General features: G+C 38.6%; 1 protein-coding gene across 7 annotated transcripts in view; it reads left to right on the top strand.

Moving 5' to 3' along the window:
• Positions 1-312: 312 nt before the first annotated feature.
• Positions 313-21,606, top strand: part of ANO5 (anoctamin 5) — a 99,824-nt gene continuing 78,530 nt past the window's right edge. For 4 of the 7 annotated variants that reach the window (XM_050755363.1, XM_050755361.1, XM_050755362.1 and 1 more), the window contains exons 1-2: positions 388-1,541; positions 12,224-12,270. In XM_050755363.1, coding sequence (XP_050611320.1) covers positions 701-1,541; positions 12,224-12,270 — 888 coding nt within the window. In that variant the 5' untranslated portion in view covers positions 388-700. Of the gene's footprint in view, positions 352-386; positions 1,542-12,223; positions 12,271-21,606 lie in introns of those variants that run through there. The other 3 variants (XM_050755365.1, XM_050755364.1, XM_050755360.1) reach the window with 2 other exon arrangements.

Below are 21,606 nucleotides of genomic sequence, written 5' to 3'. Positions count from 1 at the left end.
CCCAGGCTAGTCTCGAACTCCTGAGATTTCAAGCGATATCGTCCAGCTGAGATGATGACAGGTATCATACCAGCTGGACTATAATATGGGTTAATCTTAATAGCAGTTAAATGTTTAACACATTCTGTGCCAATGACTGTGCACCGTGCTTCTCACAACACCCTAGGAGGTAGGTACTATTATCATTCTCCTTTAAAGATGTGAAAACTGAAACTTAGAGAAACTTGCCCCACACTAACAAAGGGGCAGAGGCTGACTTGGAACTCAGGCCACATGGAATGACCTTCCCTCACCTGTAGAGGGCAGAGTTCCTGCTGGGAGCCCAGGAAGCAGGCAGGGCCAGGAGAAAAGGTAATACTCCCGCTCCAGACGCTATGGGGAAGGGGCTGCTCGCATCTTGGTCTCCAGCCATGCGCCGGCCTTAAATAGGGAGGGGTTCCTTTAAGGGAAAGGGTCTTTTCCCCACGCGACAAAAAGTAACTCCCAACTGGGAGGGGGGTTCTCTCCCAGTGGCACGCAGGGTGGGCTTAGGGCCAAGCGGATCGATGAGGACCTGGCCAACCGGCTGAGGGAGCATCAGGACCCCCTGTGGGGATCGGAGGAAGAGGATTCCGACAGGAGGGAGGCGGCAGCCCTGGGGAACCAGGATTCCTGGTCGTGGGTGGACCCAGGGGAAAAGGACGTGCGAAGCCTGTAGAGAATGGAGGAGGCCGGCCAACATGCCCGGCGGGCTGCGGGTCCTCAGGAGAGACCGGAGGCCGCGGGTCCTGAGGAGGGACGGGAAGCGGCCGGTCCCAACGAGAGACCGGAGGCGACGGGTTCCGAGGAGAGACGGGAGGCTGCGAGTCCGGAGGAGGTGCGGGAGGCGGCAGAGCAGGGACCTGGGGACTGCTTGAGCGGAGAGGAGGTGGCTGGCGTGGAGCCAGCCAGGCCGGGGGGCGGGGAGATGGCGGTCTCCGAGGGTGGGGCGCCGGCCGGTCTTGCGGTCTGTAGGCGGGGAAAGAAGCGTGGAAACAACAGGAACGGAGCGAAGGGGAAAGGAAAGCTGCCAGAGGGCGGGAGTGGAAAGGACCCTGGCGAGCGCCGGGAGGAGTGGCGGCTGCGAGATCGGCTGCCGGGCAGGCACAGGGACAGGTGTCTGGAGAAGTACTGGGAGAGCGCCCAAGAGCGCTACCGGGTGAGGGTGGGGAAGCCCGGGGCCAAGCTCACGGAGCAGGTTGTCGGGGACCGGGTGGAGTGGAAGTACCCGCTGGAGAAGAAGGCCGGCTGGCTGAGGTGCCCAGAGACTGTGGAGTCCGAGGAGGAGGAGGAGGAGGAGGAAGAGGAGAAGGAGGAGGAGAAGGAGGCCTGCAGAAGGAAGAGCAGTCCCTTAGAAATCCAGCAGCAGCAACTCCGGCTGCCCACAATCAGATTCAGCACCTGGTCCATATCTCCACGCCCGTCTCAGCTGCACGTCTCCTGCTGCCTCTCGGGCACCAGTGTCATTAACGAGCTGGCGAAGATGGGCGACCCGAATCTCCTCGAAGTGTTGACTGAGGAAGGTAGGACCGCGCCAAGAGGCGTCAAGGGAGAGCCGGGCTGGCTTCCTGCACACCGCCACCCGCGGCGCGGGGGCCCGGGGGGACGTTGGCCGCCCTGCGGCCTGAGTCCTAGGGAGGTTCGCAGCGTGGCGTGCCCAGCGCGAAACCAGGACTGCAGGGCAGAGTCCCCCGCCTGGGGTGAGTGGGGTTGGTTTCGGCGCCCCACAGATTTCTCTGCTGCTCCTGCGCGCCAGGGACCTGCGACCCGTGACCCCTATGGTTGCGGAACACCCTCCTTGCTCCCCTGCAGGCCTGGGAACCGCCGAGTAATTCGGGGCTGCTACGTTAGCGCTGCGGTGCTTGGGCCTCCGAATTCAGCCACTGGAAACCAAGGCTTTCCCAAAGAAAGTAGCAGTATAGAGTGCAAGACAGTTATCCCACGTGTAAGGAGCTGGTCCTCGAGTCTTATTACCTCACTCTCTCTTCCCGTTACTGATCATGCTTTGAGATGCTTGTTAATTGTAGGAGTTGCAGATCCTAAAATCTGTCAGTTTGAGATACTGAGAGCAATAGGCACTTGGAAAAGCTGCTGCTGCTGCTGCTGCTGCTGCTGCTGCTGCCGTTGCTTTTAAACAGCTTTCATTAAGCTCTTTAGTTCCGCTGAGAAATATTTACCCATTGTTTGCCAAAGCCTTTACACCACCTGTATTCCGTGGACCTATTTTAATACACGTATTTTCCCTAAAATGCACATACTATTTTGTTACTGTCTCCAGGACCCCAGTTTCTTCAATGATACTTTATTTTCGTGTCTTGTTTAGTGTTGGATTTAAACATGGAAACCGTTTTCCAAAGTGACAGAAGATCTGATCATAACTATTCAGTCTATTTCAGGCACCGGGAAATACCGTGTGTTACTGCATCCTCCTCGTTCCCTTTTTAAAGCAGCTTTTTTGAGATATAATCTATATACTGTAAAATTCACCTATTGGACGTGTAAGGTTGGATTTTTTTTAGTGTATTTACAGAGTTTTTTTTTTTTTTTTTTTTGAGACGGAGTCTCGCTCTGTCGCCGGGCTGGAGTGCAGTGGCCGGACCTCAGCTCACTGCAAGCTCCGCCTCCCGGGTTCCCGCCATTCTCCTGCCTCAGCCTCCCAAGTAGCTGGGACCACAGGCGCCCGCCACCTCGCCCGGCTAGTTTTTTGTATTTTTAGTAGAGACGGGGTTTCACCGTATTAGCCAGGATGGTCTCGATCTCCTGACCTCGTGATCCGCCCGTCTCGGCCTCCCAAAGTGCTGGGATTACAGGCTTGAGCCACCGCGCCCGGCCCAGAGTTTTGTAACTATCATCATTATCTAATTTTAGAACACTTTCATCACCCCAAATAGAAACCTCTTAGGCAGTCACTTCCCATACTCCTCACTTCCTACAATAATCTCTTTATTGCTTCTATAGATTTGCCTATTCAAGCCCATTCACATAAACAGAATTATACGACATTTGGTCTGTTGTAACTGGCTTCTTTCTCTTAATGTTTTTGAAGTTAATCCATACTGCAGCTTTTATCAGTGCATCATTCTTATTAATTGCCCAATACTATTCCATTGTAGAGATATAGCATACCTATCCATTCGTCATTTGGTAGGATTTGTGTTATTTCTACTTTTTTGCTTCTATGAATAATGCTGCTATGAACCTTGATGTATAAGTTTTCATATGAACATATGTTTTTATTTTCCTTGGGTATATGTCTGGGAGTGGAATTGCTGGATTATGTGGTAGCTTTATATGGAACATTTTAAGAAACTGCCAAACAGTTTTCCAGGCATCTGCATGTTACCTTCCCATCAATCATGTATGAGGATTCCAATTTCTGTACATCCTCACTAACACTTGTTATTGTCTTTTTTATTATAGCCATCCTAGTGGTTGTACAGTGGTATCTCAATGTGATTTTGATTGTATTTCCCTAGTGACTAATGTAGCAAGTATTTTCATTTACTTATTAGTTATTCATGTTTTTGGAGAAATGTCTATTCAGATCATTTGCCTGTTTACAAATATTGAGTTGTCTTTTTCATTATTGAGTTGCAAAAATTCTTTATGTGTTCTGAATACAAGTGCCTTATTAGATATATGATTTACAAATATTTCCTCCCATTCTGAGTGTTATCATTCTATGTTCTTGATGGTGTCAATTGAAGCATACCCCCCTTATTTTTTATTTTATTTTATTTTATTTTATTTTCTGAGACAGGGTCTGGCTCTGTTGCCCAGGCTGCAATGCCGGGGCATCATCTGTGCTTACTGAAACCTCTTGACTCCCAGGTTCAAGCGATCCTGCCACCTCAGCCTCTGGAGTATCTTGGACTATAAGTGCTGCACCACGATCTCCCCAGCTAATTATTATTATTTTTTTTATGAAGATGGAGTTTCACCCTGTTGCCCAAGTTGGTCTTGAACTCCGCAGCTCAGCTGATCCACCTGACTTGACCTCTTAAATTGCTGGGATTACAGATGTGAGCCACAATACCCAGTCACACTCCCCCATTTTTTAAAAAAGGCCTTTGTAATCTATTTATGCTTGCATGTGATCCAAATTGTGCCTCTGATTAGGGTGGAGGTGAGAGAAAAAGATATTGATGAGGAATACCCTATATTTGATGGCTGGGACTAATTACTGCATTCTGCCCAAATTCCTGTATCTAGGTATATTCAAAGATCCAGAATCCAAGCAGCAGAGGAGTGTGGCATTGATGAGAGCAGGGCCTAAGGAGCAACATAGTTCAGGCCACTCATATGACTCGTATATTTTTAGATGTTTCTTAGCATGTCAGTTCTTTTGCTGGTTTAGTTTTACTGCCCATTATTGAGACTTGTGTTCTTATTAGGTGTCTTAGACCACTTTTTTTTTTTTTTATTGCTATAACAGAGTACCACAGCTTGGGTAATTTATAAAGAAAATATATGGCTCTTGGTTCTGGAGTCTGGAAAGTCCAAGAGCATGGTACTGGCATCTGACATCTTTGTGCTGCCTCTTAACATGTTGGAAGGTCAAGGGAGCACATTAGACCAAGAGATAAATGTGTCCAAACTTATCCTTTCATTAGGAACCCAATTCTGATATAACTAACCCACTCCCATGAGAATGGCATGAATTCATTCAGGAGGATGGAGCTCTCATGACATAATCACCTCTTCAAGGTTCTACCTCCGAATACCATTACAATGACAGTTAAATTCCACTATGAGTTTTGGAGGGATATTTAAACCATAGCACTAGGGCGTATGAAAAGTGCATTGTTATGAGAGGTTTTTTTTTTTTTTTTGTTTGTTTTTTTTTATATATATATACATTCCAGTGGATTTTTAGAACTCTACTTCCAGATATATTTTCTCTTTGAGTTAAATGACACTGTTGGCTGGGTGTGTTGGCTCATGCCTGTAATCCCAGCACTTTGAGAGGCCGAGGCGGGTGGATCGTGAGGTCAAGAGATCAAGACCATCCTGGCCAACATGGTGAAACCCCGTCTCTACTAAAAATACAAAAATTAGCTGAGTGTGGTGCCATGCACCTGTAGTCCCAGCTACTCGGGAGGCTGAGGCAGGAGAATCTCTTGAACCTGGGAGGTGGGGGTTGCAGTGAGCCAAGATTGCACCACTGCACTCTAGCCTGGCGACAGAGTGAGACTCCATCTCAAATAAATAAATAAATAGAATAAATACAAAATAAAACAGATGACACTGTTATGAAAACAAAAGTGTTGGCTGAAGAAGGCTGAAAAATTCAAGTTCCAGAGCATTGAGTTTTAGTAGCTACTTTCATTTCTATGTTTTAAAATGTAAGCAGACTTTTTAGACTAAATTTACCCATGTAGGTAAGCGTTGATTTCATATGTGCTTTCTAAATCACCTTTAAATACTGAATATGAGAGTTAATTTATAAAATTGATTATAAGAGAGACAATGTAACATTTTTCCTTTTAGATATAATAGATCTAAGATTTATTACATCTTCTCTACTTTTTTCACAATTAAACACATAAGGAATCAGTGATCTCCAGCTGTCTAATTTCCTACTATCTTCTAATTTTAAAAATGAAATTCTAAAGGCAGAAGGTAATAGAGCACTTAATTAGTTACATAAACAAACATTGCCAGTAAAATGTCATTGCTGGAATTTAACTTTTTTTTTTTTTTTTTTGAGATCTTTCTCTGTTTTCCCAGCTGGAGTGCAGTGGTGTAATTATAGCTCACCATAGCCTCAAGAAATGTTCATTCTTTAGCTGATTTCTGATATAGTTAGTATTGGAAAAGACAGTTTGAGAGTTTAATATCGGAAAAGGTAGATTAAAAGTTGAATGTTAGGTTGTTTGCATCTTTACAGCTATGTTAAGCATTGTGTTCAACTAAGCCACCTGTCTTTAGTAATGTTAATATTTGATTAGAAATATTTTATTTTATACTGCTAGTAAGAGTGTAAACTGAGAAGACCAGTTGGTAAATACAAGTGCTATTTTGGGGCTGTGGATTTGCTGGAGTGTGTATTCTTAGTAATGTGCTTTCAGTGAAAACTCAAGACTCAGTCTTTAGGCTGGCTTTACTTTTAGCACATATTTGATGATTCTCCACAGCGATTGGTATCAAATCTGTCATATCCCTGGAATCTAGCCTGTAGGGAGAGTATACTCTTATCCATTCATTTTAGAGGAAGTTGGAGGAATAGAAAGAAACTGACAGAGTTGTTGGCTTCAAATCCCACCTCTTCAGTCAGGCCTCTGTTTTGACAGAGGTTTGGTGATTATGCATAGTTACAGCATCTTTATACTCCATGAGGGAGTGTGAAAGTGTCTGAGTCTATGGTCTGTGTAAATATCTAATTGCGAGGGTGCATGCATGTGAGAGAGCTAGCGAGCAGTAAGTGTGCAGGGGTGAGAGGGAGCATGGTGTGTATGAAAATAAATCTATCCTCTTGAATGTCCCGGTATTTCACAAAAGGATGCAGTTGACAAAATGTGTCCCTGTTGGTTCTCTGGAGCTGACAGTCTTGTGGAGGGATGTATAATTGAGCTAGGTGTCCAGAGAGGGCTGCATTCAAGGTGGTATGGGAGCCGGTGGGAGGCCAACCCAGGGGACAGTTGAGGTTTCAGGTAAGGCCTGAAAGGAAGGGGTCTAGGTTTATATAATGTGAAAAATAAGCAAGAGTTAGAAAGGGAAGAAAACAGGTGCTAGTTCTAGAGAAAGAAAACTGCAATTTTAAAGGTTACAGTGTGAAGGGAGAGCTAGTAACAATAGGAGGTGATCTGGAGGATTCATATTGTCCCTTTTCCACATTCTCAAATAAATGCATTACATCAAATTGTAATAGCAGCTTGAAAATATTTTTTCACCTACTTGTTTTATGTTAAATGGAGCAAAAATAATTAGGAAAAAGAAGGATGAGTGTTTGCAGTTTTTCAACTTTCTTGTTGTAAAAATAGAATTGTAAAGCTCTTTAAACCTAGCTTAAGGTTTGCAGTTGCTTGATTGTTCTGTGATTGGAACTATATTTTGTTTGATGCTTTGTTCTTTGGCATAATAGTGACTGTTTTTGTCCTTAAAAAAAAAAAAAAAAAAAACCTCTCTAAGTCAATGTCAACTATCATATCTTGAGAGACAAGGCTTGTATTTCTTAGAATCCTATTCTTTATCAATTCATTATAAAGCCATGCTAAATTGGTCTCCTTTTCATTCACAGATCTAATGAGAGATGATCAGGATCAGGATCAACTGAGTTTTGAGCTATATGTTTAGGCAGTAATTATGAGTAAAACCCATTGACGGTAATATTGTATGATGTTTAATATTTTTCAGAGCATTTCTCTTTAGATTTGTGTCTTTTACATGAGAAAGCCTGCACTCAGAAAGTTAAGTGGTATAGGTATAGTTGGTTAGTTTTCATGTTTTGCTTAGAGTAAAACATTTTAAGAGCAGATTCTGCCACACAAAGATCTGAATACGAAAGGAGTTATTTCAATTTTATTCTGACATTCTGAAACTTAGCCCAAGGAATTTACAGCAGTTTTGAAGTTTAATAGTAGAATAGAATAATAACAACAATATCAACAAGAATAACATCCATTTACCTCCTATATGCCAAGTACATGCATTATCTATTTAGTGCATACACAAACATTATGAGATAGACATACCACTTATGACAGTTGAGAGCTTTGAATTTATGTCATACTCTTGCAATGGAGGCTAGGAAATGTTTTGCTTGCTTGAGTACATTACCACACTATATAATTAGGTTCTATTAGGAAAGAAGGAGGAGGACGAGGAAAGATATTTGTCAGTAGCCTGCAGCCTCTGCTGTATTAGTCACCCACCATTAACACTCTCTCCTGTTTTCTTAAATGGCATCTTCTCAAATTTCTCATGCCTAGGAGTCTTCTATTTCATCTTAACATATTTTTATGAAAATAGGTATATTTTCTAAAACAAAATAAATTTAGTGATAAGAGTGCAGTGTTCTACTTTAAAAAAAATCTCTTTAATCTCTGGCCTGATAAAATATAGATATTCTCATATCTGCATTTACATTCACTCTGTTGTGATGTGTTGTGTTTTGGTTGAAGTGTATGAAGAAATTCTGGCCTCTTACAGATCTATAGTTGAAAAAGGAGGATACTTTTAAAGAGTTTTTGAGTAATTATGGATATTCTCTGATTTGCCTCCATATTCAATGTATAATAGGTTCTTTAAAGTTAGATATAATGTAGAATTTGAAACCACTGAAATGAACTTTTATTTCACTGCTACGTTAAAATCTATTGGTCTTTCCTTCACTTTGAATGTATCTTTTTCTCATGCATAGTTTTGTAACATCATGTATTGCTTATTTGGAAAACAGTTATCTACTGAGTTATACAGATCTTCCAAATGTTGACATATTTCATTTTAAAACACCAAAACGTAATGCTAACATCATCACTGATTTCATCAGGAACGCCTTGGGAATCTGTTAAGCTCACAGTGACGGACACAAGTTTACAAAAATTATTTCATTTGCAACTCAAATTTTATCATTGGCAATAAATACTCTCAGGCGTTTTCCATGAAATGATAGATTCATGTCATTAATGTTTGAGGTAATATCTGACAAATAGTCAGGTCTGTATGACCCTATATGTTTTCCCATCATGCTTTCAACTAAAATGATCTTTTGTGAAAAATTTAGCTACTTTACCTTGCAATGTAAAGTACTTTTTCATGAGGCAACCATGGTACTTTGGAATGCAGCAGCAGCGCTTAATGCATTCTTCCTGTTTCTTTACAGATTATTAAAAATTTGTGTGTTCAGGGTCAAGATTTTATAAACTTCATAAGCTTTACTGTTTATCAAGGACATTTTTAAGTTAAACTACATTTTTGTTTCTTTTTATGCTGAGAGTGCATAATGGAGGAGAATATAATGACTGCTAGTATAGTCTGGTGCCATGGAGTTGATTCATATGATGGGACCAGCACTTTTATCCCATTGTTTTTGCATCATTGGTGCAAATGTCGACAGAATTGAAAAGACAAATATGGTTTTAATATTATCATAAAACTTTAAATAAATAATAAAATATGTAAATGTGACACATACTGCAAGTAAAATAAATTGTATCTTGACAGGGATTGGCAGACAGTACTTTAAAATTGCTGATATAGGATTTGAATTATCACTTAGAGGGAGAAGTTGTGTTGGTGTGTTATGTATGTGTGTGAGTACTGTTGTCTCTCAGTATCCACAGGCATTGGTTTCAGGATATCCCACTGGTACCAAAATCCAAGGATGCTCGAGTCCCTTATATGAAATGGCATAGTATTTGCGTATAACCTATGCACATCCTTGTTCATGCTTTAATTCATTGCTAGATTACTTATAATATGTAATACAAAGGAAATGCCATGTAAATATTTGTTATACCTCTTTGCACAGTGCCTGGTGCATGGCAAGTTATGATTATATTTTCGCTTTTCATTTGCAGCCACAGTGGTAGAAAAACTTGGCTCCGTTGTCGGCTTGCTCATTCAATTTTTTAATGAATGTTTATCAGCCATCTTTCGTTTGCCAATCAGTATGCTAAAAGAACAAAATTAGAAATTGTGATCACTTTTCAGAAACTTATCTTCTTTTGGGGATAAAAAGATATTAATAAAAAAGCACACATATTCATGTAAAATTGAAACCCTGACAAGTGCCATCAAGTAGAGATATATCAGATGCTTTGAACTAGCCAGATAGATGAGAGAAGGCTTCCCTGGGGAGAAAGTGACTTTCAAGCTGATATCTGACGGATGTGAAGAATTACCCAGGGCAAGGTCGGGAGTGAGAGAGTGTGTTATTCTCTTTTGTGCTGTTATAACAGAATACTACAGACTGGGTAATTTATAAACAATGGAAGTTTATTTGGTCCATGTTCTGGAAGCTGGGAAGTCCAAGATTGGGGAACACATCTGGTGAGCCTCTTCTTGCTGTGTCATAACATGGTGGAAGGCATCACTTGGTGAGAGAGCATGCACACATGAGATGGCCTAACTTTCTTTCATAACAAATCCATTTTTGTAGTTACACATCTATTCCTGTGATAACAGCACTAATTCATTTATGAGGGCAGAACACTCATGACCTAATCACCTCTTCAAGGTCCTACCTCTCAACATGGTTGCATTGCAGATTGTTTCCAACACACAAACTTTGGGGGACACGTTCAATCCATAGCAGAGAGCATTCCTTACAGAGGAATTGTGTGTTAAGGCCCCACAAAGAGGTAGAATGAAACTGAAAGAAGATATAAGGATCTGAAAGGAGACTAGTGGGCCAGACTTAAGAGCGCAAAAGGGTGAGGCTGGAGACACAGGTTGGTTTTAGTTAATTTTAAAGAGTTTTACTATTTGCCAAAGGCAGAAAACATATCAAGAATAACCCCATCTTATACCAACAAAGCTATGAACCATAAATCTGCTTTTTAAAATAAAATAAAATTATAAATAAAATAAAGCTTTCTTGCAAATCAGTGTTTATTTTCACATCCAAGCCTTGTTTTAACCAATGTACAAATCAAAAATCAAAATATTCCTCTGCAGAAAACTTTGGACCTTACTCCCTAGCCAACCTATAATAGTTGAATTTCTGTCAAGTATAAATTAATATATATAATGGGCTTAATTATTTAAGAGAATAACTGAGTGATTTGTGTGATCTATGAAAAGGAATTGGACGATTATACTTGGGTTGTGAATAAGCTATACAAATAGTAGATTTTTAAAATATTTTTTGGATTTATACAATTGCTTTATTTTATTATTTTTTACTTATAAGAACAAGCATTTATTTCTCACAGCTCTTGATGCTGTGGAGTCTAAGATCATGGTAGTGAACTCACTGTCTGGTAAGGGCTTGTTTCCTGGCTCATTAATGACATCTTCTTACTGTGTCTTCACATGATGGAAGAGGGAAGGCAGCTCTCTGGAATCTCTTTAATAAGGACTCTATTACCATTCACAAGAGCTCTGCACCATGAGCGCATTCAGACTATAGCACCTGAAATACTTGGTGTTTTTTGGCTTTGTAGACACATCATTTCTGATTTCTGCTTTTATCTTCACATTGCCTTCCTCTGAGCCTCTGTTCCCTCCTCTTTTCTTAGGAGGACATCCATCATTGGATTTAAGGCCCACCTTAAATCCAGTATAACTTTATCTGTAGGTCCTTAACTAATTACATCTGTAAAGACTACATTTCCAAATTAGGTTTCAGTCTGAGATTTGAGATGGACATGAATTTGGGTGTAGGAGAGACATTAATCAACCCCTACAATGGTTCAATATCAAGTTTCCATATAATAAAGTGTCTTGTTCTGGGCTCTGTTCAGTTTCATTCACCAGTTTTTCTATCCTATTTCTAAAATTATAGTTACTAACTTGTACTTAAAGTGCTAGCATTTTATGCGGTTCCCATTGTGATATTTTCTCCTATATATATGTGTGTGTGTGTATATATATGTGTGTGTGTGTATGTGTGTGTGTATATATATATATATGTAGTTTTTGGCTTAAATATATCTTAAGGCTTTTTCAAGTTGGAACCACTAGAAAATAAGAATAAGAATTTCAGTTCTATCTTTAACTTTTTTAGTGTCATAAACTTATCTGAACATGTATTTTAGGGCAAACGACTAAATGCATAACCATTACGGGGCTATCTGTATGTCCAGAAAGTACTTTGGCCTATTTAGAAACTGATAGTGTTCTACATGCAACCTGTCTGGTTTGTCATCAGGAAAACAAGCCGAGAGAATATTAAATCTCACATGGTGAGAATTAAGAGATATCAATGGACACTTTATTGGGTATTTTACTCTTAGTGGTTTTGTGGTTATAGATTGATAACTGCATTGATCAGAGTTAAGTTTATTTCTCAGTAATTGAGATTGCGTTTTACACATCAGTATTATATGCTTTTCCTTTTATAGGCAGTTTTAGGTAAGACTTCTTTTGGAGTCTGTTTTAAACAATTTAGCTCCTGAATAACCTTGCATCTTTTCTTCTAGTATGTTTCCTTTGAATTTTTTAATTCATTCAATTCATATTTTTTCCTTACACAGACTTCTGAACATATTCTGATCAGTTGGCTAATTTAACGTGTTTTTCTCTTTCTTATTTAATTTAGGGGGACACGCCAATAAACATATAGACTACTCTTTCCAAATGAGTGAGGTAAGTTAAATATATATGTATTAGCTTCCTTATAAGTCAGAATAAAAAATCAAGATAAGGTTAAGTCTTTGTACTTACCTACTTATAATACCTTCTAGTTTGTCCTCTAATTTATTCATTTTTTAGTAGCTAAAGCAAGTTCCATGTTCAATGCAGATTTAATATTGGATCTTTTCTAAATGTTATAAGGGAACAAATAGATTTTTGATTTGTTTTGAGACTCCCTGTGAAATAAACTCAGATATGCTGATCATTGATATGCAAGATACTAGTATTTGGCTAAAATTTTGCTATAATGTAATGTTAGTGTAGTCAGTGATAGCTTATTATTTTACAGTTATTAGTATGATTGGTGCTTATCTATGACTATGCTGGGATTCAACCTGAACTGCATAAACACATTAAATAGAACAATAAATAAATTAAATACAACTTGTAAAAATACAGAATTCTTTTAACCAAAGACCTTCTTATATAAATTTTAAGAAAGATACAGACAATTTATATTGCTTCTATATTGAATATAAGCATGTTAAAGGCATTTCAATGAAATGATTTTTCTGATGGCTCTAGGTGATACAGAATCCCATGTGTAGCTCTCACAGAGGTAGACGTCCTTGAATGGTTTCAGGATGTCCAGCCAGATATAAACAGGATTTAAAAAAATTTCCAGGAATGACTGAAATTTCTGCTTGGAAAACACATCCTTCTAGAATAGGTTGGTTATTTGATAGTTGGCTGGATAAGCTCATTAACATTCCTAGAAGTTACAGGGTTCCTTTAAAAGTTCAGTGACCCACTAGTCAGAATGGCTATTGTTAAAAAATCAAGAAATAACAGATGGTGGTGAGGCTATAGAGAAGAAAGAATGCTTATACACTGTTGGTGGGAGTGTACATTAGTTCAGGCATTGTGGAAGATAGTGTGGCAATTCCTCAAAGATGTAAAAATAGAAATACCATTCGACCCAGCAATCCCATTACTGGGCATATGTCCAAAGGAATAGAAATCATTCTTTTATAAAGACACATGCATGTATATGTTCATTGCAGCACTATTCACTGTAGCAAAGACATGGAATCAACCTAAATGCCCATCAGTGATAGATTGGATAAAGAAAATGTGATACATATATATATCATAAAATACTATGGAGCCATAAAAAATGACAAGATCATGTCCTTGGCAGAAATATGGATGAAGTTGAAGGCCCATTATGGTTAGCAAACTAATACAGGAACAGAAAACCAAATACCCCATGTTCTCACTTTTAAGTTGGAGATAAATTATCAGAACGCACAGATATATAGAGGGAAACATCACACACTGGGGCCTTTTGGAGGATGGAGGGTGGAAGGAGGGAGAGGATCAGGAAAAACAACTAGTGGATATTAGGCTTAATACCTGGATGATGAAATAATCTGTACAACAGGCCCACATTACATAAGTTTATGTATGTAACAAACCTGCACTTGTATCTCTGAACTTAACAAAGAAAAGTTCAATGATCTAAATGCTGAGAGAAAAAGAATATGAGAACCAGAGGGAACTACGAAGATTATATAAGACAGTGATTTTATAGTGTAGTTTGCAGACCAATATACAAATAAGAATGAGAGTTATATGAAGAATTTCTTAAAACTGTAGACTCTTGGGCCCAAGCTGAGACTGCTAAATCGGTATCTTTGGGAATAAACTGAGGGGTTGTGACTACAAAAAAGCATTCCAGGTGATTCCTCTTGCCACTAAAGATTGAAAACCACTGTCATAAAGCAGTGTCTCCACAACTGAAGTGACATAATATGGCACAGAGTACATATTTACTGAGTAAGTGAGTGAGTCAAGAAAATTATTTGGAAATAAAGAATATGAAACGTTAAAATTTTCATGTCTTTGGAGTGGACTGAAGAAAGATTCATTTCATAAGATTGATCCAGTTTAAGTGATAACAAATATGTTGTCATTTTCAGTTTGCTCATATTAGCATAATAATAATGTGCTCCTCACAGATCTGTATAAGTATTGTTCAAGTTAACTTTAATTACAGTTCATGTTTTTTGCTTCTGTGCACCTTTCACATTTATATATGTTCCAGGAATAAGCTTCTAGAACACAAAAAGAATTTCATCAGGACATTTGTATGCTAATTTGTATCCATTTGTATATTTCAAGAACAATGGTTAGTGCATTCTTGGCTTCAAGCTCAGGTTTTCACTTGAAACAATTTTGCTCAAATTTTTAAGGCTTTATGTTTAACTTGCCAAATTTAGAAACATATTTAATTAAATTTAAATTATAATACTGCAAAAATATAACTTCTAGATTTGTTTTGTTTGCTTATTTGCTTTTAATTTTGCTTTTATAGGAAAGCAAGTAATAGCAATGGATTCAATCTTAGGAGAATAGCAGTGTCATACCAAATTCCTATTAGACTCAACTTATAGTTAGGTTTAGCATGTTTTTTTTTTTTTTTTTTTTTTTTTCAATATAAAGTATTTTGGAGTAAAACCAACATCTCTCTGAAACAAAGACAAAAATTGGCTGTTAATGTTTAGAATTATCAAATGGATATAGTATTGAATTAATCATTTCAAAAGTGAATACAGCTCTTCCTTCCAGAAAGATGGAGTAGAAAAAGTTTTCCCTATTCATTTTGCTACCTATGATTAAAACTCTTGGAAACTCTGTATAAAACAAACATAAGGCGGCTTTGAAAGTCAAAAATAAGAAGGCAGAGCAGCTAGCAACCTCAAGACTCAAAAAGTTTGCTCTTTGCTTGACATATTGCAGAACAGGTGAGGGAGAAGCCAGCAGTCCAGAAATGCTAAGTGACACAAACAAATAAAACCTCAAAAAATGTCTACTATCTCTAGCCAATGGAACAGGAAAAGAGTCAAGTAGAAATAGAGTAAACTTTTAGTCAATAACTGCTCTATTACAGCCAAACACCACAGAAAAATACTGTGGCCCTATACCAACATTTATACTATAGCTCAAGTGGGGAGACTAGACTGTCCCCCCCACCTGTTGGCAACAAAGTGCCATAACTCCCTGTTTTGTGTCAGAAGAGGCTGACTGGGGAGCCAGGACTTTCATTTCCCCTGGGGGATAACACATCCCTTCCCCCTACACCCCTGCATGGTGTTAATGGAGTCCATGGGGGAAGCCTGAACTTCTACTATCACAAGTGGTACTAAGATGCCACAACCCTTCTCTGATGGGGTGGTGACAGAGGTGGCCTGATGGAGACTCAGGAATTTCACCACCACCTGGAGGTAAAGAAGTCGCTTCCACCCCACACTCTACCATGGTGTGGAGATGATAGAGGTCACTTGGGAGCAGTAATGAGGTACCCTTGCCTTTCTCAGCAAGATTGGGATCATTGAAGGTCTAGTGATAAGTTTGAACTTCCACCCCCACCCAGCAACAATGAGAATCCTTTCATCAGTACTCATTTCATCAATACTCTTCAATACTCATTTCATCAATACTCAATACTCTACACAGAGGCAGAGAGAGGAATCTGGACTTCTACCTCCACTGTGTAGTGAGGCATCACCCTGCTTAACTCAACAGAGTGGTGTCAGAGAAGCCTTGCTAAAACAGAAGATTTAAATAACATCCAGAGTCTCATCATACCTAAAAGTTCACATTTCTGGAGAAAATCACTCATAATACTAAGAACTAGAAAAATCTCTATATGAATAGGAAAAGACAGTAAACGGGGCCAATGATGAGGTGACAGCAAAAAACAGAAGTTACAAAGAAGAACAAGATGGACATTTTTAGAATTGAAAAATAGAATAACTTAAAAAAAAATCTCAGCTAAATGGAGCCGCTAGAGGTAGAATCATTGAATTTGAAGATAAAAAAGTAGAAATTACCCAATCCAAATTGCATAGAGAAATAGATTGAGAAAAGAAAATGAACAGAGTCTCAGGGACCTGTGGGACTGTAACAAAAGATCCCACATTTGTCTCATTGGAGTGCTAAGAGAGGAGGAAGAGAGGGAGCTAAAAAAACCAAAAAACAATAACAAATAAACAACAACAAAAAAAAACCAGGATAACATTTATTTGTCAAAAGATATAAACTTACAGATTCAAAAAGCTGAAGGAACCGTAATCAGGATAAACTCAAAGAAATTCAGAAATTCACATGAATCAAACTAAAACTAGTTTTGAATACTAGAAAATGAACCAATCTTGAAGGTAGTGAGAGAGGCACATCACTTTAACTATAGGGGAAACATAATTAAAATGATAGCAGATTTTTTGTCATAAACTAGACTGGCTGAAGAAGTTGTACGAAATTTTTCCAATGCCCCCCAAAAATATCAATCCAGAATTCTATAGCTGTATTAGTCTGTTTTAATACTGCTAAAAGATGCTACCTAACACTGGGTAATTTATCAAGGAAAGGGGTTTAATTAACTCATGGTTCCTTAGGAAACACATAATCATGGCAGAAAGCAAAGGGGAAGGAGGCACCTTCTTCACCAGGCAGCAGGAGAGAGAGACAGTGTGCACAGGAAACTGGCACTGCCTGCATGATCTAATCACCTCCCACCAGATTCCTCCCTCAACACATGGGATTATAAAAATTTGAGATGAGATTTGGGTGGGGACACAGAGCCAAATCATATCATTCTGCCCGTGGTCCCTCTCAGATCTCATGTTCTTTTCAAATTTCAAAACCCATTGTGACTTCCCAATAGTTCCCTAAAATCTTAACTCATTCCAACATTAACCCAAAGTCCAAGTCCAAACTCTCATCTGAGGCTAGGCAGGTCCCTTCTGCCTGTGAGCCTGTAAAAGCAAAAGCAAGTTAGTTACTTCCAAGATACAATGAGGGTACAGGCATTGGGTAAATGTTCCCATTCAAAATGGGAGAAATTGGCCAAAACAAAGGGGCCATAGGCCTTTTTCAAGTTCAAAACCAGGTAGGGCAGTCATTAAATCTTAAAGCTCCAAAATCTCCTTTGACTCGTTGTCTCGTATCCAGGGGATACTGTTGCAAGGGGTGGGTTCCCACAGACCTGTGCAGCTCCGCTCCTATGGCTCTGCAGGGACAACCCCTGTGGCTCTTTTCATAGGCTGGCCTTCAGTGTCTGTGGCATTTCCAGACACGTGATGCAAGCTGTGGGTAGATTTATCTTTCTGGAATCTGGAGGGTGGTGGTCCTCTTCACACAGCACCATTAGACAGTGCCCCATTGTGGATACTGTGTGAGGGCTCCAATCCCACATTTCCCCTCTGCATTGTCCTAGTAGAGGTTCTCCATGAGGACTGTGCTCCTGCAGCAGGCTTCTGCTGGGGCATCCAGGTGTTTTTATAAATCCTCTGAAATTTAGGCAGAGGCTCCCAGAGCTTAACTCTTGTCTTCTGCACACCTGCAGGGCCAGCACCACATGAAAGCTGCCAGGCCTTGGGGCTTGCACCCCCTGATGCAATGGCCTGAGTTGTATGTTCACCCTTTTTAGCCATGGCTGGAGCTGGAGTGGCTGCGATGTAGGGCACCCAGTTTTCTAAACTGTTTTATAGTCAAATTAAAAAATTTAACTGTCTGTTGTGGTTCTCTATATATGCAGATAAATATTTAATACAAGTGTATTATAAACAAAGAAGTTTTGGGGCTGTAAAGGTAATTAAGGATTTTCTATTTCAGTTGACTAGTAAAGTATGTACACATCTAGACTGTGATAAATTTATATATATATTATGTAATATCAAGAGCAACCATTTAAAAAACTATACAATGAAATGTACTCAAATAAAATTATAAAAAATGTTCCAGTAACCCACATAAATTCCTGAAAAATAAAACAGAAACATAGACATAGGGAATAAACCAAAAAAAAAAAAAGATAAAATGGCACAATTAATTCCTAATACATCAGGAATGTCATGAAATGTAAATGGTCTAAGCATACCAATTAAAAGACAGATTTGCAAAGTGGAGTAAAAACATGATAATAAATGCATCAAAAAAACTACATTATCACAATAAATTTATACAAACATTAATTATAATAAAGGAGTGCTACATTAATATATGTAAAGAATACTTTAGAGAAAATACAATTACCAGGACATAGTGGGACATTAATTATGATAAAAGGGTCTATCCAATAAGAACCTATAGCAGTACTAAAGGAGCATGCACAAAATAACAGCATCATAATATGTTAATCAAAAACTAATAAAAAAGAAAGAAGTATTACACAAAATCTGTAATTATAACTAATTATAACTGGATACCTCAGTATCCCTATAGATGGAACAACTAAATAGAAAACCAGCAAGGACATGGATAAACTCAACATCATCAACCAATAGGATATCACTTATATTTATAGACTACTCCACCTAACAACAGTAGAATATTTCAAGTGATGAAAGAATATATACTGTATTAATTTGTTTTCACACTGCTACAAAGAACTACCTGAGACTGGTTAATTTATGAATAAAAGAAGTTTAATTGACTCACAGTTCCACAGGCCTAACAGGGAGCATGATTGGAAGGCCTCAGGAAACATGATTATGGCAGATGGCGAAGGGGAAGCAACCATGTCTTTACCATGACAGAGAAGGAGAGAGAGAGAGAGCAAGGGAGGAAGTGCCACACTTTTAAACCATCAGATCTCATGAGGACTCACTCACTATCATGAGAAAAGCATGGGGGACACCATCCCCATGATCCAATTACCTCCTACCAGGTCCCTCTCCTGACACATGGGTATTACAATTCTAGATGAGATTAGGGTTGGGACACAGAATCAAACCATATTATATACCAAGATAGACTATATCCTGGGCCATAAAACAAACCTCAACAAATTTGAAAGAATTGAAATCATACAGAGTATGTTTTCTGATCACAATAGAATAAAGTTAGAAATGTAACAGGAGCATGTACAACTTCTAAATAATCTAGAGGGTCAAAGAAGTTCTCAAGGAGAGGGGTGGGGGACAAATAAAATTGAACTAAATAAAAGGGAATTTGGAACATATCATCATTTGAAAGATGTAGCCAAAGCAGTAATGAGAAGGAAATTTGTAGCAATAAATGTTTATATTAGTAAGGAGGAGAAGTCTCAAATATGTAATAAGCTTCCAACTTAAGAAAATAGAGGCCGGGAGCGGTGGCTTACACCTGTAATCCCTGCACTTCGGGAGGCCAAGGCGGGTGGATCACCTGAGGTCAGGAGTTCAAGACCAGCCTGTCCAACATGTTAAAACCCTGTCTCTACTAAAAATATAACAAATTAACCAGGCATGGTGGCAGATGCCTGTAATCAAAGCTACTCCAGAGGCTGAGTAAGGAGAATCACTTGAAACCAGGAGGCAGTGGTTGCAGTGAGCTGAGATCACGCCATTGCACTCCAGCCTGCGCAACAAGAGTGAAACTCTGTCTCTAAATAAATAAATAAATAAATAAATAAATAAATAGGAAAGTAGAGCAAAACAAGCCCAAAGCAAGTAGAATAAGGAAATAATAATAAAAGCAATTGAAAACCAGAAAGTATTAGAGACAATAATTGAAACCAAAAGCTGTTTCTTTGGAAAGATACATAAAATTGGCAAACTTCTAGCCAGACTGGCAGAAAGGGGGTTGGGCTGGGACATACATAACCAATATCAGGAATAAAACAGGACATATCAATATGGACTCTGTAGATACCAAAAAGATAATAAAGGAATACTACTAACAACTCTACACACATAAATTTGACAACTAAGATGAAATGGACCAATTCCTCAAGAAGCACAAACTACTATAATCCACTCAACATTAAAACAATAATTTGAATAGCCCTGTAGCTACTAAGTAAACTGAATGTGTAATTTTTAAATTCTCCTAAAAGGCATCTCCAGGCTTAAATGGTCTCATTGGAGAATTCTACCAAATGTTTAAAGAAGAATTAACATTAATTTTATACAATATCTTCCAGAAAATAGAAGAAAAACAGATGCTTCTCAATTCATGTCAGAGCCCTACTTTACTTTGGTACCAAAAGAGACAGACAGTTAAAAACAAAACAAAACAAAACAAAAAAACAAAACTACAAATTTTATCTCTCATGTATGTAGAAACAAAAATCCTTAGTAAAATATTAGCAAATAAAATTCAGTAATATAAAAATAATTATGCAACATGGCCAGGTGGGGTTTACTGTATCGATGTAAGGCTCCATTCATTTGTATGTGTGTGTGGGAAGGGACAGAGTTTTGCTCTGTCACCCAGGCTGGAGTGGAGTGGTGCGATCTTGGCTCACTGCAACCTCCACCTCCCAGGTTTAAGCGATTCTCCTTCCTCTCCCAAGAAGCTGGAACTACAGGTTCCACCACACCTGGCTAATATTTATAATTTTAGTAGAGATGGGGTTTCACCACATTAGTCAGGCTGGTCTCGAACTCCTGATCTCAAGTGATCCACCTACCTTGGCCTCCCTAAGTGCTAAGATTACAGGCATGAGCTACTGCGCCTGGTCTCCATTCATTTTTTTGAAAAACAATTGACATAATTCACCAAATGCTAAAGAATAAAAATCATGTGATTTTTATTAGAAAATTATATTGTCAAAATTTAACTTCCTTTTATTAAAAACAAACACAAACTCTCAGAAAATCAATAATAGAGAGGAACTACTTTAACCTGATAAGGAGCATCCACACAACACTTACACTAATAGTATACTTAATAGTAAAAGACTGAATACTTTCTTCCTAAGATCAGTAACAAGGCAAAATGTCCTCACTTACCCTTCTCATTAAATATAGTACTGACAGTTACTGCAATAAGACAAGAAAATAAAAGGAAAGGTATGCAGATCAGAAAGGGACAAATAAAACTCTCCCCATTTCCAGGTGACATGACAAAATACATAGAAAATCCCAAGAAATCTACAAAATTAAAGACAAAAACAAAATTTCCTACAACTGAGTTTAAGAAGGTTGTAATAAATGAGAAAATTATATAGAAATTAGTTATATTTCTATATACTAGTAATAAGAATGTGGAAACTCAAATTGGTATATAAGTTAAAATGTCTGTATGACATTTCATAGACATAGGCAAGATTATTCAGAAAATTTTATGGAAATATAAAGGAAGTAGAAGAGAAAATGATTGTGAAAAAAAGAAGAAAGTGGGAGAAAACCCTCTATCTCATTTTAAGACTTGTTTTTTAGCTGCAGTCTAATGAAGACTGTGTGATATTTGGAGAAGGATAGGCATGTAGATTAATGAAATAGAATAGAGATCCCAGAAATAGTCCCACACAAGTACAGCCAAATGATTTTGGACAAATATGCAAAAGCAATTCAATGG

The sequence above is a fragment of the Macaca thibetana genome, chromosome 14, assembly GCF_024542745.1.
Source record: "Macaca thibetana thibetana isolate TM-01 chromosome 14, ASM2454274v1, whole genome shotgun sequence".
Classification (NCBI taxonomy): domain Eukaryota; kingdom Metazoa; phylum Chordata; class Mammalia; order Primates; family Cercopithecidae; genus Macaca; species Macaca thibetana.
This window is presented reverse-complemented; position numbering and strand designations above follow the sequence as displayed.